The sequence below is a fragment of the Pteropus alecto genome, unplaced genomic scaffold (assembly GCF_000325575.1).
Source record: "Pteropus alecto unplaced genomic scaffold, ASM32557v1 scaffold75, whole genome shotgun sequence".
NCBI lineage: Eukaryota > Metazoa > Chordata > Mammalia > Chiroptera > Pteropodidae > Pteropus > Pteropus alecto.
The window spans coordinates 20458832-20486601 of NW_006440638.1; the positions used below are offsets into that span (position 1 = coordinate 20458832).

The following is a 27770-nucleotide window of genomic DNA, read 5'->3' on the forward strand; positions in this document are numbered from 1 at the left end:
GCAGGAACCTTCCTCTGTTCTGTAGGCTCCTCTTGGTCTGGTCAAATGGCTGATCAGCCAGGTGCCTGTGTCTAGCAGCACGTAGCAGCCTCTGAATACAACCTGGTTTAATATTTACCCAATTTGTGTAGTTCCCTTGCCTCTTCCATCAGGGGTATCAGTTTGGAAGTCTGCATATGAATCCCATTTCCCTCATGTGTCTATGTGACCTTGCAATGCCTCCTCCCTTCCCAAGGCTCCTGTCCTCTTTATAAAACAGTAATAACAACAGCAGTGTATCTGTAGGGTTGTGGTGAAGAGGAACTGGAATCAAAGTAGTGGACACCTGCAGGAGAGACTTACAGCATGCTGGGAGCTCTGCTCTTGGGACCCCAGAAAGTAAAGAGCCAGCCACCCCCCACCCCACCCCTCACCCCTCAGGAACTCACTGCCTTGGGAGAGGGACATTCGAGTACATAAGCACTTGTTCCTTACTGCCCACTCTAACAGCACTGGATGGGAGCGCTGAAGAGGCGCTCCATTCTCCCATGGGCTGTGCCATCGTTACAGGAAAGGTTCCTGCAGGCTGGTGCTGAACTAGAAACACCCAGGAAACAGCAGATGCAGAGTGGCATAGACTCCGTTCCACAAGGGGTGGGCACCAAAGAGAAAATTCCAAGCCAGGGAGGGAAGCAATGTGACTGCCGTTTAAGAGCTCGCCCTGGCAGCCGGGAGGACAGAGGACAGAGAAGTGGTGGTGGCCTGAGCGGTAGGCACGGGGATGGGAGGAGCAGATGGATTCGAGACTGGAGAAGTAGAACTGACTGTACCTGGTGGTTGCCTTGCTGTAGAGGAACAGGGGCTGCTAAGGGGCTGGGGATTTGCTGTGAAGGATCCACCTTGGCTGTGGTGGACACACAGGGATTCCAGAGGGAACACTTCACAGGCAAAGAGAAAGCTTCCTCGCCTCAACCCCACAGTATCCGCTCCAGGCTCACAGAAAAGGCCAGGACTTAGTGGACTAGATAAATGGGACCACAAGTTTCCACACACACACACACACACACACACACACACACACACACACACAAACACACCGTGTACCCCCATGGCGAACAGAGCATGAGCATGTGCTTTGTGATCAGACCCCATCCAACTCCGTACCCCCATGGCGAACAGAGCATGTGCTTTGTGATCAGACCCCATCCAACTCCTGGCCACCTCCAGCTGTCTAGCTAGAGGCCACACACTCAATCTCTCTAAGATTAATTTTCTACTCGCGTGACCTTCATTGACTTTTTATGATGGTTTCCACAGGCAACGCTTGTGACACAAGCTGAGCTTACGATCAGATCCTGTCCAAATCTTAGCTAACACATATTGAACTATCATTTACTGAGCAATTGCTGCATACAACACTTAGGCAATGCCTGACACACAGCCAGGTGCCCACAGAGAGGAGCCAGGGGGTGGAGTGGTACTCAAGTATTTAAGAGCAGTTGCTTTCCTCCACCTGGCTGACACTTAGCCCTGGGCACCTGCACACAGGTTCTTAGCACCGCTCGAGGCTCAGAGCAGCCAGGCCAGAAGTACGGCAGTAACCCCCTTATCCATGGGGGATCTGTTCCAAGACCCCCATGGGTGCCTGAAACAATCGATAATACCGACTCCTATGTATGTTATGTTTTTTCCTATACATACATACCTAAGATAAAGTTTAATTTCTAAATTAGGCACAGTGAGAGATTAACACAGTAACTAATAATAAAATAGAACAATTATTACAATATATTGTAATAAAAGTTACATGAATGTGCTCTTTCTCTCCCAAAATAGCTTATTCTACTATACTCATCTTTTCACTTAAAGGAAGCATTTATGTCTTCTCTTTGGGGCATCCAAATTGCCAGCATCACTACTCCTATACATTGGGGACACTATTAAGTAAAATAAGGGTGGCTTGAACACAAGCACTGTGATACCTCAACAATCGATCCAATAGCCGAGACAGCTACTAAATGACTAACGGGCCAGTGGCATGTACAGCATGGAGACAGTAGACAGAGAGATGATTCATGTCCTGGGCAGGACTGAGCGGGACCTGAGGGACTTCATCCCACTGCTCAGAATGGTGCACACTTAAAACTGATAAATTGTTTATTTCAGGAATTTTCCATTTAATACTTTCAGACCACAGTTGACCACAGGTAACAAACTATGGAAAGAAAAACCACAAATAAAAGGAAAGAACTGTATCTCTACTCGGACACCAGGCCGATCCAGGATGGGATGGGCAGCCCAGTGCACCGAGTGTCGATGGGGGACACCTGGAGCAGGCAAGTGCACCCCGACATAGAGAGCGAGAGGTGCAGGCAGTCCTTCGACGTGGAACGGCTCACCAACATCCTCGATGGAGGTGCCCAGAACACTGCACTCCGGAGGGAAGTTGGTAAGAGGAGGTTGAGAAATGGAGCATGTGCTTTGTGCCCATATATTTTTCTTAGAAGAAGAGTCTTTCACTAGCAGTCCTACCTTCAAATAACAAAAACAAAAAACAAAAAAAAAAAGTTTTGCTCTCAAAACTTAGCAGTTCTAGATTCATTCCTTTGGACTATAAGGCATCTTAAACACATCAATATTCCCACGGCGCATCTAAGGGAAAGAAGAGTCCTAGGCAGCAGAAGATCTGGATGCTGGTCCTTATTCTGTCACTGCATAGCTTTGTAACCTTGAGCGAGTCACTATCCCACCTCTGGGCCTGTCATCTCATCTGTAAAATGACAGTAATGTCTGACTTCCTTTCCACATCCATGAGGCAAGTGGGTGGAAAGATATGAAGGTGCCAGGAACTTCACTCAGGTCTCTAAGCTCACTATTCTCTGTTCCCGGCAGAGAGCATCATCCACAGTGACCCAGAATTTAGCCTGAAGGAAAATTATTTCATGAGCCAGAGAGAGCGTTACGAGGCCGGCGTTCGGAGGAGATTCCACGTCCAGATGCTAGCACAGCGCCTGGGCTGGTTGGAAAACGGTTGTGAATTACATTACGCTTACAGGTGCTCACTCCCAGGGCAGCCCCACCAGAGAGAAATTCACCTGGGATCACCCAGAACCCCCAGCCCCAGGAGCTATCCCCCAACAAAGGCAGTACTATCCCCCAACCAGGACTCAAGGTGCCCCTTCTGTCCTGTATCCTGCTTAGGCTTAGAGTACCCGGGCCTTTCTCTCCAATGCGCTACTCACCAAAGAGTCTCTCTCCCACAGAGCCATTTCTGGAGACCTGGGCTTAGGTTTACACTCTATCTTCCTGAAAGCCCTCAGGAACCTGGGCTCGGAGGAGCAGATTGCCAAATGGGCCCCACTCTGTGAAAAGTTCCAGATCATCACCACGTACGCCCAGACAGAACTGGGACATGGTGAGCCAGCGCTGCTGCATGCAGCGTACAATGTCCTGCACAGTTCCAGAGGGCCCGTTCTTGTCTCAGTAGTCATAGATTTGTATCTTTAATATGAAAACGTTACAGCAGGTGGCAGTCAGGGTCTGGAGGAAAGGGTGGTGTCTTTTTCTAATTTATACATTGTTATGAGTTAGCAGTGGGGCAAGTCATTCTTTCCGGAAATGTCATCAACCGTCCCTTGTCATGGGCTGGCCATGTGTGAAAGGAGAGAAATGCCTGTAAGTCCAGCTGAGAGATACGGGGCTGCATACAAGGCTGGTGCCTAAGAGTTCCAGGCCTGCTAGACACTGCTCCCCAGGTGGGATTCACACCCCAGCACCATGTCTAATTCTGCTTCTGGATTCCAAGGGACATATCTTCAGGGCCTGGAGACTGAAGCCACCTATGATGCAGACACTCAAGAGTTTGTGATACACAGCCCCACACTAACTGCCACCAAATGGTGGCCAGGTGACCGTGAGTATCCTTCCATCACCCAGCCCCATCTGTCCCCAGGGAGAGCAAAGCTGGATAGCAGAATATCAGTGACTTTGATGTTCAGATTGACCTCAGATTGATTCCCTGTTCTAGGCTAGTGACCTTGGGCAAGTTAATTCACTTCTCTGAGCCTCAGGTTCTTACTCTGTAAAATAGGTGGGATGTGAAGAATTTCATCAGTGAGTGGCTGAGAAACTTTGAAGTAGCTGAGGAAATTGACCTAACCTTTAGAGGATGAGGACAGAGGCACAAATGCTCCCACACAGACACACGTGTGTCTGTGTGTGTGTGTGTGTGTGTGTGTGTGTGTGTGTGTATAACACACACACTCTTGGCCTAGTCTCAGGCACTCCCCACAATCTCAGTCCTTCTCATCTCCCAAGGCTTGCCACCAGCGAGAGTGCAGGGGCCTGGGTTTACACAGTGAGAAAAACATCCCTTCCTGCCCCACTGCTCCAGACCCTGAGAAAGGCTCACACCCACCACCAGCGCCAATCAGGCCACCGGCACCTCACCTCCCCATGGCCACCAGGTGGCGACCACACCATGCTTCCCTGGGGCTTGGTGATGGGCCAGGCCCCAAAGAGGGTCCCACCAAGGCCCTCCTCCTCGATTTTAGAATACACCTTCTGGGACACATCCGTGACACTTGGGGACCCAAGCCCTGTGAACGCTTATAAGGAAAAAACACGTACAGCGAATGTGAGGAGTCCAACTAAAGAGAAAGAATGACACTGGGAGAGGTGAGAAAATAGCAGAGAGAGAGAGAAAGGTTGCAAGAGGGAGAGAGAAATGAGGGAGACGGAGGTGAGAGAGATGAGGGTGCTGAGAGAGAGAGAATGACTGCCGTCAAAACTGGAGAAAGTAACCAGCCTCTGAAATCAGGCAGAGCAAACATCCCAGCTCTGCCCCTCCGGGCCAGTAACCTTGAGCAGTCTCTCCACTCTCTGAGCCTCGGTTTCCTTATCTGAAAAGTGAGACTCATCATACTTGCCCTGTAAGAACTGAAAAGCACCAGCACAGGGTCTGGCACCACCTGGATTTTGACAAATGGTAATTGACTGAATATTATTATAATTAGGTTGATGGCAGAGTGATTTATTAATAGGTTTTTGAGGACAGAAAAAAAGAAAAGCTCGCTTATCTCACAGCACCTTTAGCAAGTCCCTGCTAGATTTGTTTGACTCTTAGTGGGGGGTTCCCAGGTTCCCCCTCTCTGTGAAAAGTGACTTTTCAAAGGTGCCCATCAGCTGGGGAGTGGGACAGCAGTGCACACATCTCTCTGTGATGCAGGACCAGTATGCTTGCCATGCATCCTGACATACATACCCCAGCATCTCTGATATAAAGATCCTGTTTCCTTGATTCCAAAGAAAAAGACTGTCATAGAATGAAATTTTAATAGATGCCAAGCTTTCCCGGATTGGTCCATTTGGGCTGTTTTCATTAAAATCCATAACCTTCATCAAGCTTTGCCTTTGGAGGAGAGAGCACCCAAAGGGAGTGCACAGCTTTGGTCCCCTCAAGACCCTCCTTGAGTTTTCCTACCCCGCGTGGGTTTTGTCTATATAATTGTAGGGTGGCTGCTATGCTTAGGCAGAATCCCCTGCACCTCCAGCCACCAAATGGCTCTCCATAAATTCCTCCAACACAATGAATTCTAGAGCCAGACATATTAAAGTTCTGTGGATGGTTCCAGTCATTTCCAAGGATGAGTCAAGGTCATGTGAGTTGAAGGGTACCCTAAACAAGCATCCTTTTGTGTCTTGGATGCTACCTCCTCCACTGCCCAGCCTCCAAGACAACCCGGTCCACAAGCTTCCGAGCATACTGTTCCCTCTGCCTTGCATACCCTTCCCCATGGTGCTCCCCTGAAAAATGCCCCTCGCCCTCCAGGCTCCTTGTGATCCTCCCCTGACCCACATTCTCCCAGGCAGAGCAAACCAACCCTCATCCTGCCTCATGAAATGCCTTGCCCTTCCCCATGCCACCACACTGGTCCTCCTAAGCCTTTACAGACTGGCTAACATTCAGGTTCCTGTTAGGGAAGGTTAGCCTGTCTGCTCTGCACACCAGGTCCTCGTATACCATGGATCACACTGGACCTCTCATCTCTCTGCCCTCAGTGGGACGGTCGGCCACCCACGCCCTGGTCCAGGCCCAGCTAATCTGTTCGGGAGCCCAGCAGGGCATGCATGCCTTTATTGTGCCCATCCGGAGCCTCCAGGACCACACCCCACTGCCAGGTAAGCCCATGCTATTCCTCCTAGGACCACTACCAGGAGGACACCCCCACCAGGCCTCCCTGTCCTGAGGCCCCAGAGGTCCATGAGAAAAGCTGGGACATGTCACCCTTGGGCAGAGAGGAGCCTAGTTAGACAGACCTGGTGCTAACTCGCTGGCTGATCTTGAGCAACAGTCAGCACCTGTCTGACCTTAGCTTGGTCACCTGCGAAACAGGTATAAAATAACCTCAGTGTCACAGGCCACTGCAAAGCTCAGAAGAAGCTGGAATGAGCATGTGTGTGGTAACCAGCACACAGCAAGCACTTGACTGATGAATGTTCCCAGCTCCATTCTCTTCTAGGAATCACCATTGGAGACATCGGGCCCAAGATGGACTTGGAGCACGTGGACAATGGCTTCCTGCAACTGGACCACGTGCGAGTCCCCAGGGAGAACATGCTGAGCCGCTTTGCACAGGTCTGGGGAGGCTACAGGCCTCCGCTGCCTGGAGAGGGGACACTGACCCCCCACAGGCTGCTGCTGGCTCTGGGTCCTCTTCCATAGAGCTGAGTTTGAGACAATTTCTCCCCCAGAAAGATTCAGGTGTCCCACAGAGCCAGGTAAAAATCCAGCTTAGGAGCTGCGTGATCTTGATCAAGTCACTTGACCACCTCATCAGGTGGCAGAACAATCGTGGGGTGGGGTGGCAAGGCAATCTGAAGAGAAGAGGGATGGTGGTGAGGATGACATGCATATTTACCTACAGCGAGGCCTGGACACAACCCATCACTGAAGAGACACTAGACAAGTACCAGAGAAAGTTCTAGAGGCCCACATTTTGCCAGGCATTACCTGTAGCTGGGGATTGTGGGAAATTTCAGGGTGTCCCAGGCGAGGAGTTGTCAACCAAGACACTTGAGGCAGTAGCTATTTAGCAACAAGCATAGATGTTTCAGTTTTAATAATCAGCATGGCCATATGAACGCATTTTGGCCAATGGCCGGCTGTGTTTACTCAGGGTAAGCGGTCTGAGGACTGCAGTTCCTGTAGAGCATGGAGGCTCAAACGGTTCTGGGTGTGAGGCAGGTTGGGAGCCTAGGCTCAGACCCAGCACCTGTCCTTGGTCCACCAGGTCTCGCCAGATGGCACCTACATCAAGCTTGGAACAGCACAGAGCAACTACTTCTCCATGGTGGAGGCACGGGTAAACATACTGTCGAATGAGATCCTCCCTGTGCTGCAGAAGGCTTGCGTCATCGCCATTCGCTACTCAGTCCTACGCCGCCAGTCCAAGCTCCGGCCCAGGCAAGGGGTGCCCAGGAACTGACCACTGCAGACAGGACTACCTCTCAGTCCCACAGTGCCTGCCCCCGACAGGGTCCCTCAGCCAGAACAGGGTGCTGGGAACACGTATTACCCCTCAACGCATATACAATATTTACCTGGACCTGGCCCATCTGGCCACATTGTGGGGTCTCTACCTGGCTCCCTCTAACTCCAGCTTATCAGCTGGCCCAATCTGTGCCTGTCAGTGTCTGACCCCATCAGGCTCTGTGTGATCGTGTGTCTTTGGCCCTATACCACCAAACCTGACTCAGTTTGTCTGTCTGAGTTAAACTAGGTCCTGTACAGCTATGTATGGGCCAGCCGGTTGCCAAGCTGCAGGTGACTGTGGCTCCTGAGCTTATTCTGTCAGAGTGTGAGTAATTGTGTCTGGCAAAGCCCACCTGTCACCTCAGACTCTATTTGGCTGAAATTGGTTCTATTTGGCTATGAATGTCAACATCTAACTGTGGTATGTCCCAGTCTGGATCCATTTTGTTGTGCATGGCTGTGTCCGGCTGACACTCCTTCCACTCCATGGCACCAAATACCAAGTACTGACTGTACTCTCTGTTTTCATATGTGTATGTGAACACATGTGCACATGTGTGCACACACACACAGAGTTGCCAAATTCAGCAAATAAAAATACGGGACTGCCAGCTAAATTTGAATTTCAGGTAAACAACACATCAGTTTTTAGAATAAATATGTCCCAAATGGACATACCCAGGATACAGCAAAATGGAGCCTGGGCATGTGGTGACACAGTTTGAACACAGGAAGGAAAGAACAGAGCCAGACAGAATAAAATTGAATGAACTCGTGGCACTGAGGGATGGGCTTTAACCTGACAGCTCTTGTCTCAACTCTGCTAAGTGTCTCTGGGCAAGTCCTTTGCCCTCTCTGGATCTGTTCCCTCACTTGTAAAGAGTAACATCACCAAGACTGGAACTTGAGAACATCCAACCCAAGAGTCTGGTGGTGTTTCACGCTATGGGTTCAAGGATCCAGGAGTAAGATGCAAAATGGACTGCGGGTTGGATGCCAGGCAGACCTAGGGGCCACACTCAACTCGACTACCTGCTAGCTGTGGGAGCTTAAGCTATAGCTATCCCACATCTTTGTCCCTTGGCTTCCCCATCTACAGAATGGGCATGACAGGAATGGTCTTTCAGAGTGGTGTTGAGGGTAAAATATAATAAAGTGTAACTGGCCCCTTAGCCTTTCCTCTGGCAAACCCAAGGTCCTTTCCTCTGGCAAACCCAAGGCAGCCTCGGCTGGTCTGGGCCTTAGAATGCCAGGCTGAGGGTATCTGCTCTGTAGAACAGGGGTGTTGCCAATGATGTCCTGTCTGGAGTCCAGTTTTCTGGGTTGCAGAAATGTCCCAAGAATAATAGTACATAGGTATAACAACAGTACATGTCCAGGTGAGGGGCTGCTGGCCCAAAGAATAGAGGCCGGGTCTCTCCCCATCAGCCACGGGAGGCTTCTCACTTTCACACCTTCTTTCAATCCACAAATAGTTACTGCAGGCCCTACATGCTGGACAAAGTCTCGGGCACTGAGGATACAGCAACAAATAAGGCAGACGCGGTCCCTACCTTGGGATTCCGTCGAATCTAAATTCATATCCTTAGAGTTAGTGATTAGGCTCAAAACATTTCCCAGCACACAGCAAGTGCACCTGGGTAGTGAAAAGTCAAGGTTCAAATCTTTAGGGGTACAGGGCCACAACCTCTCACCCAAAATCCTTGAGACCTGATGTGTTAGAATTCAAAAATCTCCAGATTTTAGCAGGATGATACAGTACAAATGCTGCAATTTTGTCACCTTACTCACAAGGGCCGAACCCATAAGCAAACGTCAATACTTCTGCAGTGAAATGAGTGGATATTCGTGTTAGGTGGGATTTTTAAAGATTATAGTCTCATGTCAGTTCGGGTCAAGTTTTGTAATGAGATATAAAATCTGTCAGTTTTTAAAGTTTTATGGAATTGGGGAAATGAGAAGGTGGATATGGCACGTAGCAACCTCTTCTAAATCTCCCACTTTTGTTCCCCTCAGTGACCTGGAAGCAAAAATCCTGGACCACCAGACTCAGCAGCAGAAACTCTTTCCTCAGCTGGCTACAGCCTATGCATTTCATTTCCTGGCAAACAGCATCTTGGAATTCTTCCATGACTCCCACAGTGCCATTCTGGACAGAGATTTCAGCCTCCTGCCTGAGGTACTTGCTGTCTGCTAATGGGCAGGAGCTGGGAGGGTGGCTGAAATTGTCCTGCCCAGTCCCGCTCCCATGGGCCCCTTCCACTTTCCCCTTCCCCAGCCTCCCAACATCCCAGGGTACCCAGAGTGATCTGTACCCTGGCACCCCGTATGGCCCCTAGAAAGTGCCAAAATATTAAAGGAAGTAATCACACATAGTATATAGAACACAGGTGCACATTTGAAACCCGAAAAGCTCTGAAAACCAAAAGCTGTTTAGAATTCATTTGGTGGCACAGCTGACCTGAACTGACCTGATTTATCCCACTGAGTGCGAATACATTTTGCAGCATAAATATTTATGTGTTTAATCCCTAAGGCTGCCCCAGACTCCTCTAGGGGTCTTATACATAATCTACCTTAAATATCCTGCTTTAGCATTCTAAAATTCAAAAAATATTCTGATTCTAAAACACATCTCTCCCTAAGGGGTTGAGCTATAGGACTATGGACTTGCATGTAAGTCTGCATGTAAGGTTCAGTCTGTCTAGGCCCTGTGCTTTATAAGCATTGTTTCATTAATCCCTGAATTGCACAGAAGGCACCCCTCATATCCCTAGTTTACACATAAAGAAAGTGAAGCACAGATTGGTTAAGGGACATGGCCTTTCTCCCAAGGACTTGAAAGTCTGAAGATGACAAGGAGCTTTCAGGAACCAAAAACTCAAGCCAGATCTGCTGCCTGGCAGCCCCGCATACAACCCAGGACAGTGCGTTAATGGTGGATTTCACAGGCCAACTCTCTAAAACCTCTGCTTGCTAGCAAAGTCCATAACTCTTAGATGATGGTGAACCCACCAGAAAGCACCCTGTTCCTGAGATCCTGGAGACACTGGCCTGGAGGGTTTTCCTTTGTTCTTATTATCCTTATAGCTACAGTGCCCCGTCGTGTGACCCTGGGTGAGTCAGATAACCCCTCTGGGTCTCAGCCTTCTCATTCATGAAGTTGTGAGCAGAGGAAACAATTCTTACCTCACAGAGTTAAGCTCAGTATAGAGTAGGCGCTCAATGAGTGGTAAGCACGGTTGTCACTGGAGGGCCCCCTTACACCTCCTGGCCCGCTTCTGGTTCTTGCAGCTTCATGCCCTGAGCTCAGGAATAAAGGCCATGGTATCAGACTTCTGTATCCAGGGGACCGAGCTGTGTCGCAGGGCCTGCGGTGGACACGGCTACTCAAGTCTGAGTGGCCTACCATCATTGGTCACCAGAGTGACAGCCTCCTGCACCTATGAGGGTGAGAACACAGTGCTCTACCTGCAGATGGCCAGGTAAGAGTGAGGCCTTCTCTACTTGGCCCTGGGGGGCGCTTCTGCTTGGGTTGAAGCATCCATCTGATGCCCACAGAGAGAGCAGACTTCGGGGAGTGCCATTTGGAGACTGTCCAATTCCTACAATATGTCTCCAGTTTATACACTTCTCCCCAGACTCACTGCAGCTCCCAGCCAGGCTGCTGTCCCCTGGTACCTGGACAACAGCGTCAGTCCTGGTCTCCCACTCTACCTGCTTCAGTCCATTCTCCACAGGCGGCCAGAGGGATCTTTTCAAAGCCTAGAGATCACTTATTTGCTTTGCTTAAAATTCTTCAGTGGCTTCCCACTGCTCATAGGAAAATGACACACTCCGCACTGGTCTCCAAGGTCCCTGTGATGGGGCCCCTGACTTCCTCGCCGTCCTGCTCTCACAGCTTCTTGCCTCTCTGCTCACTCTGCCAGCCACACATTTCTTCTTCCCTACCATGGAGCTTCACACTCCCTTTCGTCCTCCTAAAACTCTCTGCTCCTTGTTTACTGTTGTGCAGATGGCTCCTTCTCATCCTTCAAGTCTTGGCTAAAATGACACCTCCTTCAGATGCCCTCCCTGACCACTGCATCTAGAGAAGCACCACCCTGACCTTCCCAATCAACACTGTCCTGTTTCCTTGGAGCAGTAATCACGACCTGAAAGTGTGTGTGTGTGTGTGTGTGTGTGTGTACAGGAGCTCCTTGAGGGCAGGTAGGATACCTGCCTCACTCCATATCCCCAGGCTTAGTGCAGGGCCTGGGGCCAATCTGAAGGGCAGGAAGGAAGGAATGGCTGAGCCAGCCTTCTCCCAACAGGAGTGTTCTTTTCCTCTCTCTATGTCTACCCCATCTCAGGTTTCTGACAAGGACTTTCATTTTCATCTAGTCTCAGGTGACTAAGTGGGGCAAATACCTCTCCCTGCAGGAAGGAAAGGTTTACTGGCAAATACGCTGTATAACATTTCTTGGAATTTTTAAAATATATAACATTGTTCATTTTTAAATCACAAAAGGAATACAGTATCGTGTATTAGACTTTCTGTGCCCCACACTGTGCCAAGCACTTTACGAATATAATATATTACCTCATTCTGTTTTCAGAAGCCTCCTATCAGGCAAGTATTATCATCCCCATCTAGAGACAGGCAAACTGAGGCTGAGGGAGTTAAAGTAACTTCTACAGCAGCACCTTGGAGCTGCATGGGAATCTAAGGTTGTCTGAATCCAGAGCCTATAACAGCTGGATTATAAGAAGCTGAGAGTCATCTGTAATCCACTCAGTCATGTTAGCATTCTTACATCATTCTTTATTCAGCTAAGAAAAATTAATTTCCAGTCACTGTACAATTCATCATAAATCCCCAAACCGCAATATCCTAACCAACAGAAAGGATTCTGTTCGCTCAGATATCAAAGCAGTTTATGTTCAAGTTCTGAGAACGTCTGCCCAGTTCTGCAGCTCCAGCCCTGTTTCACTGTGAAGGAAACTACAGCCTCAGGGCACACTTCCCTGAGAGCCTCACAGCAGGCAGTCCGGGTGGGTGGGGTGCTTTGGAGTGAGGAGTGACCATCAGGAGGAAGTGGTCAAGAATCTCTGTGGCCCTGGTTCTCCCACCAGGGACATAAGTGTGCATGTCTCTGGGAGAGAGGAGTGCTGGGCTGTCCCACAATGCTCCTCAGCCTCTCACCTGCCTCCTCTCCCACCACCAGGTTTTTGGTGAAGAGCTATATGCAGGTTCAGGCATCCCCAGTCTCCACATCACAGAGGTCTCTCCCAAAGTCTGTTGCATACCTGATCACACCTGGCCTGGATAGATGCCCAGCCCAGAGGGCAGCTGACTTCCTTCACCCAGAGCTCTACACCATGGCCTGGGCACATGTGGCAGTCAGGTGAGTCAGATTTGAGAAATCAGCCAACCCACCCGGAGGAAGTCTTCTTCTCAAACTAGGACCTTTGGGAGTGGGTCGGCATTCAGGATACTCTTCCCCAAACCACCGTCTCCACCAGCTTCCTAAGTCTTCTCAGCTCCTGCCACCATGGGCAGAGAGAAGGGGATATCACGTCAATCAGGCATGAACCTCCATCACTTCCCTATCCTAGTCAAGCCAGTAGAAGGACATCACCTCTCTGGCCAATGAATGAATTTTTAAAACCTTCAGGTTTTTGTTGATCTGCAATACAAAGAATATACCCATATGTAAATATCATGAAGGTATCAGTATGTAAATACCAATAAATAAATAAAGCAATACTCATATGTTTGAAATATCTCACAATATAAAAATAATTTTCAAAAAAAATGACTATATCAAGGAATGAATTAGTTTATTTCCAGGGTCTAGTAGGCTCCAGGGAACAAAGTTAAGACCAAAGACTCATCCATCCCGTCGTTCAACAAATATTGCCAGGCATCTACTTTGTGTCAGAAATGTCCAAGTATACCAGGGCCTGGGAATAAAGAGAGGTCCTGACTAAACACAGATTCCATCATGAAAAGATGGAGAGATTTAATTACCTTAAAAGGAAACCTTCTGAGCCCCTCCCCAGTTAAAACAACCTGGAAAAAAATGTTTTCAGTAGATAATAAGAGGTATTATATCCCAACCCATGATCCCAGGGGTGGTTAATAGTTATTTCAAGCAACTTGGGACATTATTTATTCCATGAGTATTTATTACATGCCTACAATACACCAGACACTGTTTTCAGCATTAAAGATCTATCGATAAACCAATCTGATAAAAAGCCTAAATGTTAACACAGAGCTAACATTTTTGCTGGGGTAGGTGGGAAGGGTAAAATTAAGGGTGCTCAGGGTAATTTAAATGCCATTATATTGCTTTTTGCTTGGAACTCAATGTGACATCTGCTTACCCATTCCCTGAAAAAGCTAAATAAATATTGCTTAATAAACAGTTTGCTTTGCCTACAAATTCCAAGGGTCATGAGTTGATGGGCAGGGAATAGAAAATAAAAGAACAAAGGTTAAGTAAATGCCAAATGACCAATTTAGTGGTTTGGAGGACAAGAGTTGGTTTTTAGATCCCTTAGGTAGAACTTGGAGCAGGCTACTTAACTGAGAGGCCTCAACAGCCTTTAGAGAAAAACCATTCTCCTTGCTTGGCCACGGGAAGTCTGTTAACAGAATGGCCTGAAAACACTGGATGGAGTCTGCATTAGAAAGAGGCGGCAGTGCCTGGCTCAGGGCCCTGGGCTTTACAGCTCAAAAGTTAAGAATAACTCCACTTATTACTAGCTGTGTGACCTGGACCAGTTAACCTCTCTTGGAACTCGGTTTTCCCCACCGAAAATTGGGAATGCTTGCCCTTAAAAGGCTCAAAGAGATAATGTTTATCAAGCATTTAGCTTTGTAGCATAGACGTGGTTAATAAATGGGAATTATTTCTACTTCTGAGGGACCCCAGGCAGCATGGGACTAAACACCATCAGTCTCTTTCCTTTTTTTCTTTGGCCTTCAGACTCATAAAGGACTCAGTGCATCATTTACAGACTCTGCTGCAATCTGGGGCTGACAAGCACGAGGCATGGAACCAGACCACTGTCATACACCTCCAGGCTGCTAAGGTGAGCTGCCCATCAGCTGAAGCTGAAAGAGACCATTTTGTTTCCCCAGCAGGCTAGCCTGCTGGGAAAATCTGAGCTCTGCCATTATTCCCCAGCTCTGCTCAGTGGCTGCCCTCATTTCACTTCCAAGGCTTTAGTCCAGGGTATTTTAATTAAAGGATTTAACTCTAAAGCAGTCTTACTGGCAGCTCTAAGGGAAAAACGTAATGAGGCAGTGTTATTGGATTTGCTTCAGGTTGTTCAAATATTTCCTCCCAGATAGAAAAGCAGGTCAAGTCTCCCCCTTAGCCCCACAGGCAACTCTTAGATGTCTGATTCAATTTCCACTATGTTTTGTGTTTGTGCATAATTCACAGTCAGGCGGCAAATATTTGAGCACCCACTCAACACTAGGCATCTGGCTGGGGACTGGGGGCTCAACAGTGCCGAATCGCAGCTGCGATCTAGGAAACACTGTGGTGGGGAAGTATAGGCTGACGCAGGATCCAGAGCAGGCGCCCGTCTGCCCACGCTGAGGAGTCAGAAAGGCATCCCAGAAGTGGCATATAGGCCAACACTTCAAAGATGAGCTGAAATTAGCCAAGCAAAGGGTAGAGGCTGTGACTTTGGAGAGGAAGGTTTCTGGGCCTGGGAATAGCAGGTGCAAAAGGAAGAGGTAAGAAAAGGCATCGTACTTGGGAGGAAATGTGAATCTTCCCAAGGAGGACCTAAAGGAAAAAGACAGACGCAGGGAGAGGAAGAAAGGAAGGGGAGGGGAAAAGCAAGATCCGGGACCTTCTGCGCCACTGCGAGAAGTTTGGGTTTTGTTTTCATTGCAACGGTAAGATTTTGCAGTTTTGATCAGAGGGAGTGAAGTGATAATTTTCGTTCTAGAAGAATCATTCAAGCTGCAGGGGGAGGAATAGATTGAAGACTAGAGGCCAGTTAGGAGCAGGCAGCAGTCTGGGCGAGAGCTGAGGGTAGTCCTGACCATGAAGTTGGCAGAGCACGTGGAAAGAAGTGGATAGATGCAGAGGTATTAAGGGGGTACAGGAAAGTAAGAATGACACCCGAGCTCTGGCTTAGGTAGCTGGAACTCTAGCCCTACCTACAGCTGGAAAACCAAGGTGATCACTTCAATTATCAGGCATCAGGCCCAGAAAATGGCAGCCTCAGAATAGGAGAGCCCTGAAGGAGTTTGCAATGGCCATCCTGAGGCAGGGCTGGTGCGGCAGGCTGGACATGAGCGCCACCTGGTGACCTGACACTTCCATCACACTGGCTGGTGCAAGTTTGACTTCGCCACCCTCAGTTGTGCTCAGTCCACCACAGGGGCACTCCCTGCTGTGCTAAATGTCCTAGCAACACCGAGGAAGGTGAGCCAAGTCTGTGCTCTCACTAGACTACCAAAAAAGGAACCATAGCTGCCCATTATGCATCCATTTTCCAATCCTAAGCCCTGCTGTCAAATGGACCAGACACTGCTTGCCAAGGTTACCTCATTTAACACATAACAACACCTTGGGAGGAAGAGCATAATCTCTGCTTTAAGCATGAGAACACAGAACTCAAAGGAGTCCCAGAAGTAGGAAATAGTTAAGATGTCAGGGAAAGGAAAGTCATGCCGTCAGGGAGCCACTGTGCATTATGAGGAAGGTGAACCCCAAGCTCTGGGGGATGCCAAAGCTCAGCCAGCCTGGGGGAGCAGTCCCTGGCTTCCTAGGAAGGTGGCACCCAAGCCCAGTCTCCAAAGTCGTGATGGGCAGGGAAATCTGCACTTTCTGGGCTTTGTGCTTTGGGAGGCGTCTACTCCACAGAAACCTCAAGCACTAAACGGGGTTCCATCTGGAGATCATAACTGTGCAGTGGAGAGTGACAGCAACACATGAGGGGCAGGGAACACCAGCAGGAGGGTGGACAGAGAAGAGGGAGCCCTGGCCTAAGTTCTAGTCCCAGCTCTGTGCATGACCTGCCACGCGGCCTCAGAATGTTCTTCCCTCTCTGGGCTTTCACGTTCCTACCAGTAAAACAAAGAGGTATGGAAGAGCCCATGAGGCCCTGATGGGCTCTGGTCCTATGATCTCAGCACCTGCCTAGGAGAGAAGTCAGTCCCTAGGAGCACTGGAGCAAATGCTGGCATACATTGTAATCCAGCCTCAGTCTCTGGTGTCTTTGACAATGCAGGGAAGCAGTCAAGAGTGCAACTCTAGATGGAGATGTAAAGTACAGCATAGAGAGTACAGTCAATAATGTTATAATAACTATGTATGGCATCAGATGGGCACTTGACTTATCAGGGTGACCACTTTATAACATATATAAATGCCTAATCACTATGTTGTACACCTGAAACTAACACAATACTGTATGTCAACTGTAATTGGGAAATAAACTTTTAAAAAAGTACAGACTCTTAACTAGGAGGTAACTGCCCTGGTTTGGATCTCTTTGCTACCATTACCAGCCACGTGACCTTGGAGAGGAAATTAACCACTCCACCTCAGGCTCCTCATCTGCATAATGAAACTAATAATAATAATACCTATCTCGTAAGATTATTATGAAGATTAAATGAGTTAATACATGCAAAATTTAGAGAGGCACCTAGCATATAAATACTATACATCCCACCCCACCCCCCAAATTAGGCAGGAGTCAAGATTTAAATCAACATGCACAAAAGTAAATAAAGTTCATTGTGTTCAGAGCATGGTGCCAAGGTTTAGCTCAGCCTTTCACCAAATGTAGAGGGCACCTTCTCTCTCTGGTCTTCATCCTGCTTTCCAAGGAAGAGGCCAGACCCTCAGGCAGCTAGCTATTCGTTTCTCAACCCCAGGCGTCGAGAATTTAAGGATGCGGAACTCAGGGTAGAACAGGGAAGGAAAGACTAGGTGAAAAAAATGAGTCTCCGGTTTTGCCAAACTGGGTTCAGTTTGAGCACCAAGGGCTGTTTGACCCAGCAGGGGCAGCAGAGCACATCTGCTCCTCTTCCGCATCCAAATATCGCAAACCCAGCATGGCTGTGAGCACGCCAGGTCCAGGCGGCAAAGTGATGTTGTTAGCACTCCCGTGAGGCCTCTCTTGGAAAGGCAGATTCTTTCCAAGTGAGAAGCCTGATCAGGTCACTGGCCTGTTGAAGGCTTTGATGACTCCCTGACCCCCACAGAATCAAATCCCAAACTGTCATTCACAGTCCTTCCTTCCCTGGGTGTCCATCACCACATTATACCCCAGTGCTTCAGCCTCATTAAATCGCTTATGGCTTCCTGAAAGGATGGCCCTTTGCATATGAAGTCCCCCCTGCCTGGAATGACCTTCCCTCCATTCCTTGTCCCCCTGGGTAGCTGCCTTTGAACCTTCAAGACACTCCAAGCCTTACTACTTAAAGTCACTACCAGCAGAGTGGGCATTACTGAGGAGATTGTTATAATGCACATAGATTCCCTATCCTGGCACGTGTATGCACATAAACATTTGTGACCTATTTTATATGCTCTCCTTTCCTCTCTCCCCCTCATGGAACTCATATATCCTACCAAATAAAAATAATATGTGTATTTGTCTTGGGGAGAGGGAAATATTAAAAAAAACAAAAAAAACAAAAAAAACTTAACCAGTAGGACACCAACCAATGAGAAAGGACTTCAGGCTTAAGGGAAGCAGGGTCCTGAAATCCTCCTGCTGGGTAAGGCGTTAATGCTTTAGTTGCTGGGCTATGTGGAGGAGGGGGTCCCAGGGAAGGAGCCTGGCTGGCAGGGGCCTCTCACTTGACTGAAGTCAGTGGTCCCTTGCTTACCAACAGGTTATTTTGACCACTAACAAAGCTAGACTATTGCATATGGGCTAAATAACAGCGCTGCTTACCGCAAGAAGTTTACTCTCTAGTTGGGATACACTTCATGTACATCTTGAACCCCTACTTTCTCACCCCAAGGCACACATGCATGTGCACACACACACACACACACACCATTGCCTTGAACATGGTAGACAATAAATAGCCATTTTCTTGAGAAAAGAGGTGCCGTCTTCCACAATCCCCAAGCCAGCCTCCAATATTTCTGTATTCTTTCTATTTTCAAACATACTTGAAATTGCCCCAAACAAAATGAGGAAACTGAAGGCCAAGTTCCAAAACCTACCAGCCCCCAACACACACCATCGAAAAGGCTCAGTCAGACCAATAGTGAGCTAAGAGAAAAGGCAGTTGCTTGTCAGGCCACTGGGAAACCCATGGCCGCAGGAAGCTTCTTCCAACGGTCTTGCCAAGTTCCAGGATAACTTACGGAATCAGAAATCAGAGGCTAATGCATCTTTGTGTCTTTACAGGCACACAGCTACTATGTCTCTGTGAAGAGTTTTACAGAAGCTCTGGAGAAACTAGAAGATGAGCCAGCAGTTCAACAGGCACTCAAGCGCCTCTGTGATCTCTACGCTTTGCATGGCATCCTGTCTAACGCGGGCGACTTTCTCCACGATGGCTTCCTTTCTGGGGCCCAAGTAGATATGGTGAGAACAGCCTACCTGGACCTGCTTCCTCTCATCCGGTGAGTGGCTGGCCCCCAAACAGTGGCAGTCTTCAGAAAATAACCCCATACCTTTTGTTCACTTCAAACTCCAAAACTTTCAGCTCCCAAACCTTGCTAAATGGGGTCTGGCAGAAGTAGCAACAGCCCTGGAGAGGTTTACACACTAGCATTATTACACCAACATAAAGCATTATGAATTAATGAAAATAATGGAAAACTATTAGAAATAAAAATGCCTACAAATAAATTATCTAGCTACCTCAGTTGAACTCTTCGACATTGTCAAGGATATAGGAATCGTATCTAAGGAATTGAATAAAGCCTACTTATGAATATGTATTAATAATAATGAGTCTTAATCATGGCTAATATTTAAGGACCACTTATGTGTGCCAGGCACTGTGCCAAAAGCTTTTACATACATCTCATTTAATCCTTAGAGCCTTTTGAAGTGGATACTATTAATCTCCCCTTTTTACTGGGGAGGAAATCAGCCTTAGGGGAGTGAAGTAACTTGCCCAAGGTCACACGAGTAGCCAGAAGAGGAGCCAAATCCAATCTGGGGCCCAGAGCTTGCACTCTTAAGCTGTATGTTAAGGTGAAGGTTGGGCTACTGTTTGTTTATTTCAAATATATCCTTGTCTTTGTCTAATGTACTTAAACAAACTCTAAGTTGACTAAACTTACTTTAATCCTCCCTCAACTTCAAGATGAAAATGTTTTTAAAACCCAGTAATTCATATACTGACTTGTAAAACAATACAAATACTTTTTTAAATAAAGCATTAATGCAGTACAATTTGAGATCATGACATATTAATGTGACGCTTTCATATAATCTAAATGATTGCTTTAAAAATGTATCAAAATCAAAGCCCCAACCTAAACAGGGTACTAGAAGGAACAGAAATTAAAATACAATTTAGTTACCATCGTTCGTAACACGAAAAATGGGCTAACTTGAGAACACAAGCTTTTTTGAGAAAATATGATGCCTATTGTATTGGGAGGGAGGGTGACACACACGATGTGTGACTTTTCTCCCTAGAACCTCCAAGAGTTCATATTGTCAACAAGAATCAGATAATTTTTTAAAAAATTAAAATTTAAAGAATAATATATTCATGATGGAGATTAAAAAACTAGACCAAAGTATTTTATTTCTAACAATATGCAACATGTTATTTACCATTTATGACTCCACATAAGCACCACACAGATAGTTGGTGGTCAGTAAATGTTTGTTCATTTAAATCATCAAAAATATATTTGATAAAATTATGCCCCAGGTATTAAACCTTCTCTAACATACTCGAGAATCCAGTGGTAAGAAACCATTAGTAGCATATTTGAATATTGCACAATTCAAGCCCAAGTGTATCTAAGGTTTTGAAAACCTTGGATTTTAAAGCACATGAAGACAATAATGTTCTATCCCTGATTGGCAGTGATGAAACGTGAAACATGAAAGGAAAGATCACCTTAACATCTCAGAAACATGATTTCTATCTGCAGCAGCATTTCTAAGTGCTTGTCTGGGCTCTAGAAACTTACAACTCAAGACAAGAAAGCACTGACACACATAGACAATTTATGCAGGCATCAAATGCACAAATTGATTTACTCATGTTATGGTTCCTAAGTAGCTTTCCTACTACTGCAGGGTAATTAGGTATGCAACAGACTCCATGCTTTTAACAGCCCTGTGTCACAATTCCCTGCCTTGATTGTTCAGTATTGCCCTCAGATTTCTGACATGACGATGGAAGGATGGCATACTATTTTAAGTGACACTAAGAAACAGCTCTCTGTGTAATGGTAATTAACTGACCCAAAGAGTTTTTAGTTGTTTAAAGTAGTCAAAAATCTCAGTTGAAGGACTTCCAGATAAAGATGGCAGATTGAACATATTACATTTACTTTGTTCCCTCCTGAAACCCCACAAAACCATCAGCAAATGGGTTAAACTTTTTTAACAAGTCATAAACCCACAAACAGAAAGAGAACATAAGAAACATAAAAACTGGAAGTAGAAAGACAAACAGCGACTTAGCAGACCTGAGAAAAGTGAATCATAAACCAGAAGTGAGAAAAGCAACCAAGTTACACCAAATAACCCCAAGAACTAGCAGGACTGTGTGCTTCTGGCAATGGGGGTGAAAGACTGACAGGAAGGGTTGAAAGTCTGTATTAGAAAGCACTGGATCCCCAGATCCCCTGCTCCCTGAGTAGTTTTAAGACTTTCCTTGAACCCACCCCGGCAGAAAGGTAAACAGAGGGTCTGTGAACCAGGGGAAATCAGGCACAGTTGAGGATGAGGCTGTCCTACAGAAAACAGGGCTGCAGTAAATGTTTATAGACCAAATACTGATGACCACCTCCCCCAGCCCTTTTTTCCCATTGGTTCCCAGAAAACTGGAAGCCAGGCTAGTACCCTGCAAAAAGATGATAACATGATCATTCTGGATCCTTCTGGGCTGGAGAATCTGACCAGCCCAAAGGAGAGAGAGCTAAAAACAATGATGCCAGGGTTCCCCAATGGTCCACCCAATTCACCCCATAATCAACCCCACATTGACAAGCACACTCAGATTTCTCATCAGCTAGTTAATGGCCCTCTCTTAGCTATGATCAGACACTCGGGGATCACCAGATACCAGAGGAAAGCCCCTAACATGAAAGACAGTGACCAAAACAAGCAAGAGTGAGGCAACTTGAAAATCACAAGAGAATTTTCAGAGAGAAAACCTTTTTTAAAAGATCAGTAATATCTTCGAAGAGTTAAAAGGAGATATCGTAACCATAAAACGAGAATGCAATTTCTTAAAAAGTAATATTCAGAGAACAAAAATAAGTGCTCTATGAAATTTAAAAAATAAGTGGAAATGAAAAACTCAATTAAAGGATTGGAAGATAAAGTTATAAAAATCTCACAGAAAGAAAGCAAAAAGACAAAAATAGGAGAGAAAAGATTAAAATAGTAAGAGGACCGATCCTAACTGTCCATCACTGAAAAAACAGGTGTAGAAAGAGAAGACAGAAAAAACAGAAAGCAGATCATTAATAAAATAATTCAAGACAACCCTATTCAAATGAGGGAGGGATACGAGTTTCAGATTGAAAAGGCCACAATGCTTATAGCCTAGATGAGAGGAGACGAGCACAGACAGAAAAGTCAAATATACAGTGTGTAAAATGGTGATAAATACTATAAAAGATAGCAGAGAAAGAGGATCAGGAATGCTGGGGTGAGTTGCGGGGGGCGGGGGGTGCGGTGTAATTTTAAATAAGTCAAAGGAGGCTTCTCATGGAGGGTGACATTTGAAGAAGGATCCAAAGCAGGGCAGGTGAGGGGAGCCATGTGATTGGCTGGGAAAAGAGCACTGAAGACAAAGAATAAGTGGCCAGGCCAGAGTGTGCTTGGCCTGTTTATCCAGAGAATAGAGAAGAGGTCACAGAGGCTGGAGTGGCATGGCCAAGGTGGAGAATGAGAGCAGAATTCAGAAAATTGAGGGGGTCAAGGGAGGGGGTATAAATCATTGCAAGGACTTAAGACTTTGGTTGTTACTATGTATGAGAATGGGAGGGATTTGAGCATAGGACAGACACAATCTGAAGTAAACTAATGTATATTTCTAAAGGATCACTCCAGTTGCCATATTAAGAATTGACTGGGAAAGGGGACAAGAGTGAAAAGCAAGGAGACCAGTTAGGAGGCTGCTGCAATAATCCAGGTGTGATGGTGGATTGGACAAGGGGGATGAGAGTTGGAGGTGGTAGGAAGTGGTAAAAGTTTGGAGGCATTTTGAAAATGAGGATAAAACAGGATCTGCTGACAGATTAGGTATAGGGTGTAAGAGACAGAGATGAGTTCAGGGTTTTCGCTAGCACAGAGTTGTCATTTTCTATAAATGGGGAAGACTACAGGAGGGCAAGTTTTCAGTAGGATGAACAGGCGGTCTTTTCTAGAAGATCATTGGTTTTGAACACATTGTTTGAAGAGCATGTTAGAAATCAACTAAGATATTAGTAAGCACGTGAGACTGGAGAGATAAATTTGAAAGTCACTGGCATATGGTTGGTATTTAAAGCCATGAGAAGAATGATACCAGGAATATATGAAGGGAAGAAGCCCAAGTACTGAGTCTTCAGACCCTCCAAAGATGATGATGAGGTGACCCTGACCATGACCTTTCAGTGGAGTAGTGGGACTGAAAACCTGAACAGATCTAGTTCAGAAGAACAGTCCAAAGAACTAGAAATAGCAGCATAAACAAGCATAACACTTTCAAGAGGTTTTGTCATAAAGGGGAGCCAAGATATGGAGTCGAAGATGGAGAGGGAGAGTCAAAAGCTTGTTTTTTAAGATGGGAGAAACAATAGCATGTTTGTAGACCGATGGAAATGATCCAGTAGAGAGGAGAATTTTGACATTGTAAGGGAAAGGCAGGAGAATTTCTAGAACATTGTTCTCTAGTAGGCAAGAGGGGAAGGCATCTAGTGGACAAGGAAGAATTGGCTTCAGCTGGGAGCCTGAACAGTTTACCTGTATTAAGAGAAAAAGCACTGTATGTATAAAGGCATGGGTGGGAACTTGTGGAAATGTTCTTACCACTTCTATTTTATCAGTGAAACAGGAAGCAAAGTTATCTAGGTAAGAGTAATGGGGAGGTGAGGAGTATAGATTTGAGAATTGAAGGGAAGGTGTGAAATGATTATCTAAGAATAAAAGAGTAAATGAACTCAAGCAATGTAATATGATTGCTGGGCAACAATAAGGGCCCACTTGAGCCCTTAATATCCCAGTCAGTATTGGTTTTTCCAGCCATATATAGCTACAAAGGTGAGGGTACAAAGTCAGTGAAAAATCAAAGATAACAAGGAATGGGGTTTTGCTAAACAAGTATGACAAAGCAAGAAAAATTGTTGACTATATTTCCAAGGAAGTGAATATAATGGACCATAAAATTTCAGCTGGATAAGGTGGGACGTGAGACCACAACGGGGATGAGGGACATTATTTAGGTGGCAGGAAGGTCAAAGAATTATAAACAGCCCTATATAAAAATCACCTTATAACTATGATAAAGAGTTATCCAACCAGGATTAAAACAAGGAAAGTATCCCAGTCACCTCAAATGCTTTGTGAAACATGGATTAGGTAAGAATGTAAACAAACAGTTGTATATGTTTTATAGCCTTTGCTAAAAAGGGAAGCATGTGAACATTTTTTAAAAAATATTTCATTAGGTTAAAAAACATTTTGTAGCATGAAAGGGAAAAAGAATTATAGAAGTCAGAATACTAGAGGGAATAAGCTAGAAAGATAGGAGATGGGGAAAGAAACATGGCTAAGATGGAGAAGTTGCACATTGATGACAAGTCTTGGTGCGTGATCTTAGTGGAAGGTGACAGAGGGAAGCAGTAGAACAAAGTCAATAAAAGAGAAGATTCAAGGATCTGAAAAGTTAAATTTTAGAGGAAGGTCTCCATAGATAGTGAAATCGCTAAGAATTAATGACAGGAGTGTTGGAGAGAGAACAGTGAGCCTGGAAGTAGGTCATTGTAACAGGAGAGATGTGGTGGGGACCTGGCTAGGCTGTAAACAGAATACATAAAGTCATAAAACTACATAGGATACGTACAGCCATGATAATGCAAGCACTGGATATTAGTCTGGCCGAAATTGTAACTATATGGGGAGGTAGGAAGGTGAAGGGAAGAAAGAATAGGTTGGGGTGGGGGGTTGATAGGTAGGGGTGGAGAGAAGGCTGCTAAAAATAAATCCTCATCTTTTATAATGGAGAGTAAGGTCAAAGAATTATAAACAGCCCTATATAAAAATCACCTTATACCACTTCTATAATATCTAAAACTGAACGATCAAGAAGTAGCAATACAGAAAAGCTATTTAGACATTCTGGTAAAAACCAAGAATATCAGTTAAAAGACTGATACAAACTGCCTCTGGGATGGGGGGGTGCAGTTAAGAAATGGAGGTGAAAGACAAGGATATGCTGACTTTAAATAACACACGTTAAGGAATTATTTGACTCTTTATGCTGTGTATATATAACTAATCAAAAATAAAAACTTTAAAAAAAATTAAAGCTGGGTTGTTCAAAAAGTGAATATTGACACAACCTCTAATTAGGTGGTGTTATTCACCATCCCAGATTAGTCAGATTCATAAAAGCAATTTAAAATACGCGCAAACTCTTGTTTTTTTCTCTCAGGAAAGATGCCATCTTGTTAACTGATGCTTTCGACTTCACCGATCAGTGTTTAAATTCAGCACTTGGCTGTTATGATGGAAATGTCTATGAACGGCTGTTCCATTGGGCTCAGAAGTCACCAACCAATGCTCAGGTAGTTGAGTAGAACACAATTATAAATTATGAAAGAGCGGAGAACAAGCAGTGAATACACCTCCATGTTTTCCCATTTTAATTGATTCCCATTAGATTAGAAATCGCTTGGCATAGCATGTCTGTTTAAAGTATTTTGAGAATACATAAAAGAAACCAAGAGCAGGGCTGTTGCCTGGCAGGAACTCTGAGTTTAATCAGCAAAATGCATTGCTTGGAATTTGATAAAGGGAATTAGAAGGAAGACCCAAGCTCTAAATCATGGTTTGACACACCCAAGGGTATACACACATAATAGCAAACTGGCTTTTAAGTAACAAAAATAAGAAGATAAATCACACTCCATCTTATTTTCAGCCTCTTAACTCTGTTCAGAGGAGATAAGAAGCTGGGCAGGGGATTAGGGTGGGATATAGCCATATAAATGACAATGACAAGAGTTATAGAGAAAAGATCCCCAGCAGTCCAAGAAGGGAATACCATAACACTCCTGCGGGGGACGGGGAGGACTCATCAATTCCTAACAGTCTGGGGCCAAGGTCCCAGACTCTCTGCTATGAACCTCACTAGGAAAAGTTATGAATGTTGATGAGTACATTGACTGGAGTAAAGAAATAAGCCCTGTATTTAGAATTTGGGGAATGAATGTTTAATAGCAGAGTTGATACAGATGTTCAAAACAAAGATAGACTATAGTACACAACAGATTATTTTAAATTCTATAATGTAAATGTTACTCAAATGGTGACGCTTACTCTTTTACCTCTTAGGTCAAATTTCAGAAAAGGTGTCTTAACACCTCATCAGATTGACAACTCTCAGGCTTTCATTCACACTTACCATGGTGTTAGACTTGCTCTTAACATTTTGTATCCTGTCATACCTCACAGCTTAATTTAACATTATCTAAAGTTGTAACAACCAGTTACCCCCATAGATGGCCAGTCTATATCGGTCATTCCTTGTCTCTAGGAAGGCATTTTTTTAATTAAACCAGGAAATATAAACGACTTGCTAAAGAAGGCATAATACATTTATTGGTTAGTACAGTAAACTAATTCCGCTGTTTTACTTTTTCTAATGATTAGATCTCTTTACTTTCTAACATTTAAATCCTGGCATAAAACTGCAGCAGTCCTCCCACTCCAGATTAGCTCCTGTGATCTCAAGATAAATGTATGCCTTTTGGTGCTCCAGAGAGAGGAACCTACCCTACTGTAACACCTATCAGGAAATGCTGACGTAATCTAACTCAAACCTGTTTTATTAGCAACACAGGAAACATATCAGTTCTCCTGACTCATCCTCACTAAAGCATACAGGGGGCATTCTTTTTACTTTGTTACTAATCTTTATTTTAAAAGAATTTAATCTGGATACTATATGAAGGCAGGTTTATCTAAATGAGGGGTATGGCTGACCCACAGTATCAACAGGTTCAGTAAAACGCTGCACCTCAATCCATTCACTTTTCTTTCTCTTGCCACTTGACTGTGAACAAGGATGGAGTCTTTATCTTCCTAATTCCAGGATCTATCAGAGTAGACACTTTCCATATACGGGACAAATGAGGAAGGTTTTATGATCTACCAGTGAGACAAGGAAACTGCTGCATACACAATGCTGTAGACTCTTGCCACCCTAGCTTACATTACCTTGCTAAAAAGGTGACAAGTACAGCAATGGGGCTCTTTCATGCAATTTAGGAAGTGAGATTATAAATGACCTTGGAAAATTGTTTCCAGTTAGTTAAAATGACACTGGGTTGACTGTTAATATATAGCCACATAATCTTACATTTCTGGATCCTATAGAGACCACTAAAATAGCACTTTTAAAAGTGTAGTTTTCTAATCTGCTGTAATTTTGAAAATCCAATGAGATATTTTTCATCTGCACTAGAGCTACACTACAGGTATTTCAATAAATTAAAACAGCTACATTAAAACATGTCTTGCAGACATAAAAGTACAAATGGGAATATATTTCACTGGCATTTTCTACCAAAAGAAAGGTGCTATGAATCATAACACAGTCTCTCTCCATTTGGGCAAGTAAGTGTTGAGCTTTATCCCTAGACAGGATGATACAATCCCCCATGGTTTACTCTAGCCATGGGGTCTGTTTGTAGGCTTTTTCTCTGATCTGGATGCTATTTGAAGCCAGTTTTTCCAAAGTGAGCTGCAAAAGGCTGTTGACGTGAACTCATATATAAGTGATACCCGATAGATGCAAGCAATGGAGAAAACACTGCAGATAATTTCAAGACAAGAATTCTATTTCCCTCTCAATTATTCT

The 27770-nt window shown here is 45.3% G+C and overlaps 1 protein-coding gene across 1 annotated transcript in view; it reads left to right on the forward strand.

Moving 5' to 3' along the window:
- ACOX2 (acyl-CoA oxidase 2) overlaps positions 1 to 27770 on the forward strand; it is a 35921-nt gene that overhangs the window by 7103 nt on the left and 1048 nt on the right. Inside the window, exons 2-14 of the mRNA XM_006917502.3 lie at positions 2170 to 2428; positions 2872 to 3034; positions 3243 to 3394; positions 3785 to 3892; positions 6040 to 6159; positions 6501 to 6616; positions 7272 to 7444; positions 9530 to 9692; positions 10808 to 10998; positions 12721 to 12900; positions 14491 to 14596; positions 18905 to 19122; positions 25341 to 25473. Coding sequence (XP_006917564.2) covers positions 2197 to 2428; positions 2872 to 3034; positions 3243 to 3394; positions 3785 to 3892; positions 6040 to 6159; positions 6501 to 6616; positions 7272 to 7444; positions 9530 to 9692; positions 10808 to 10998; positions 12721 to 12900; positions 14491 to 14596; positions 18905 to 19122; positions 25341 to 25473 — 2055 coding nt within the window. The 5' untranslated portion in view covers positions 2170 to 2196. The remainder of the gene's footprint in view (positions 1 to 2169; positions 2429 to 2871; positions 3035 to 3242; positions 3395 to 3784; positions 3893 to 6039; positions 6160 to 6500; positions 6617 to 7271; positions 7445 to 9529; positions 9693 to 10807; positions 10999 to 12720; positions 12901 to 14490; positions 14597 to 18904; positions 19123 to 25340; positions 25474 to 27770) is intronic.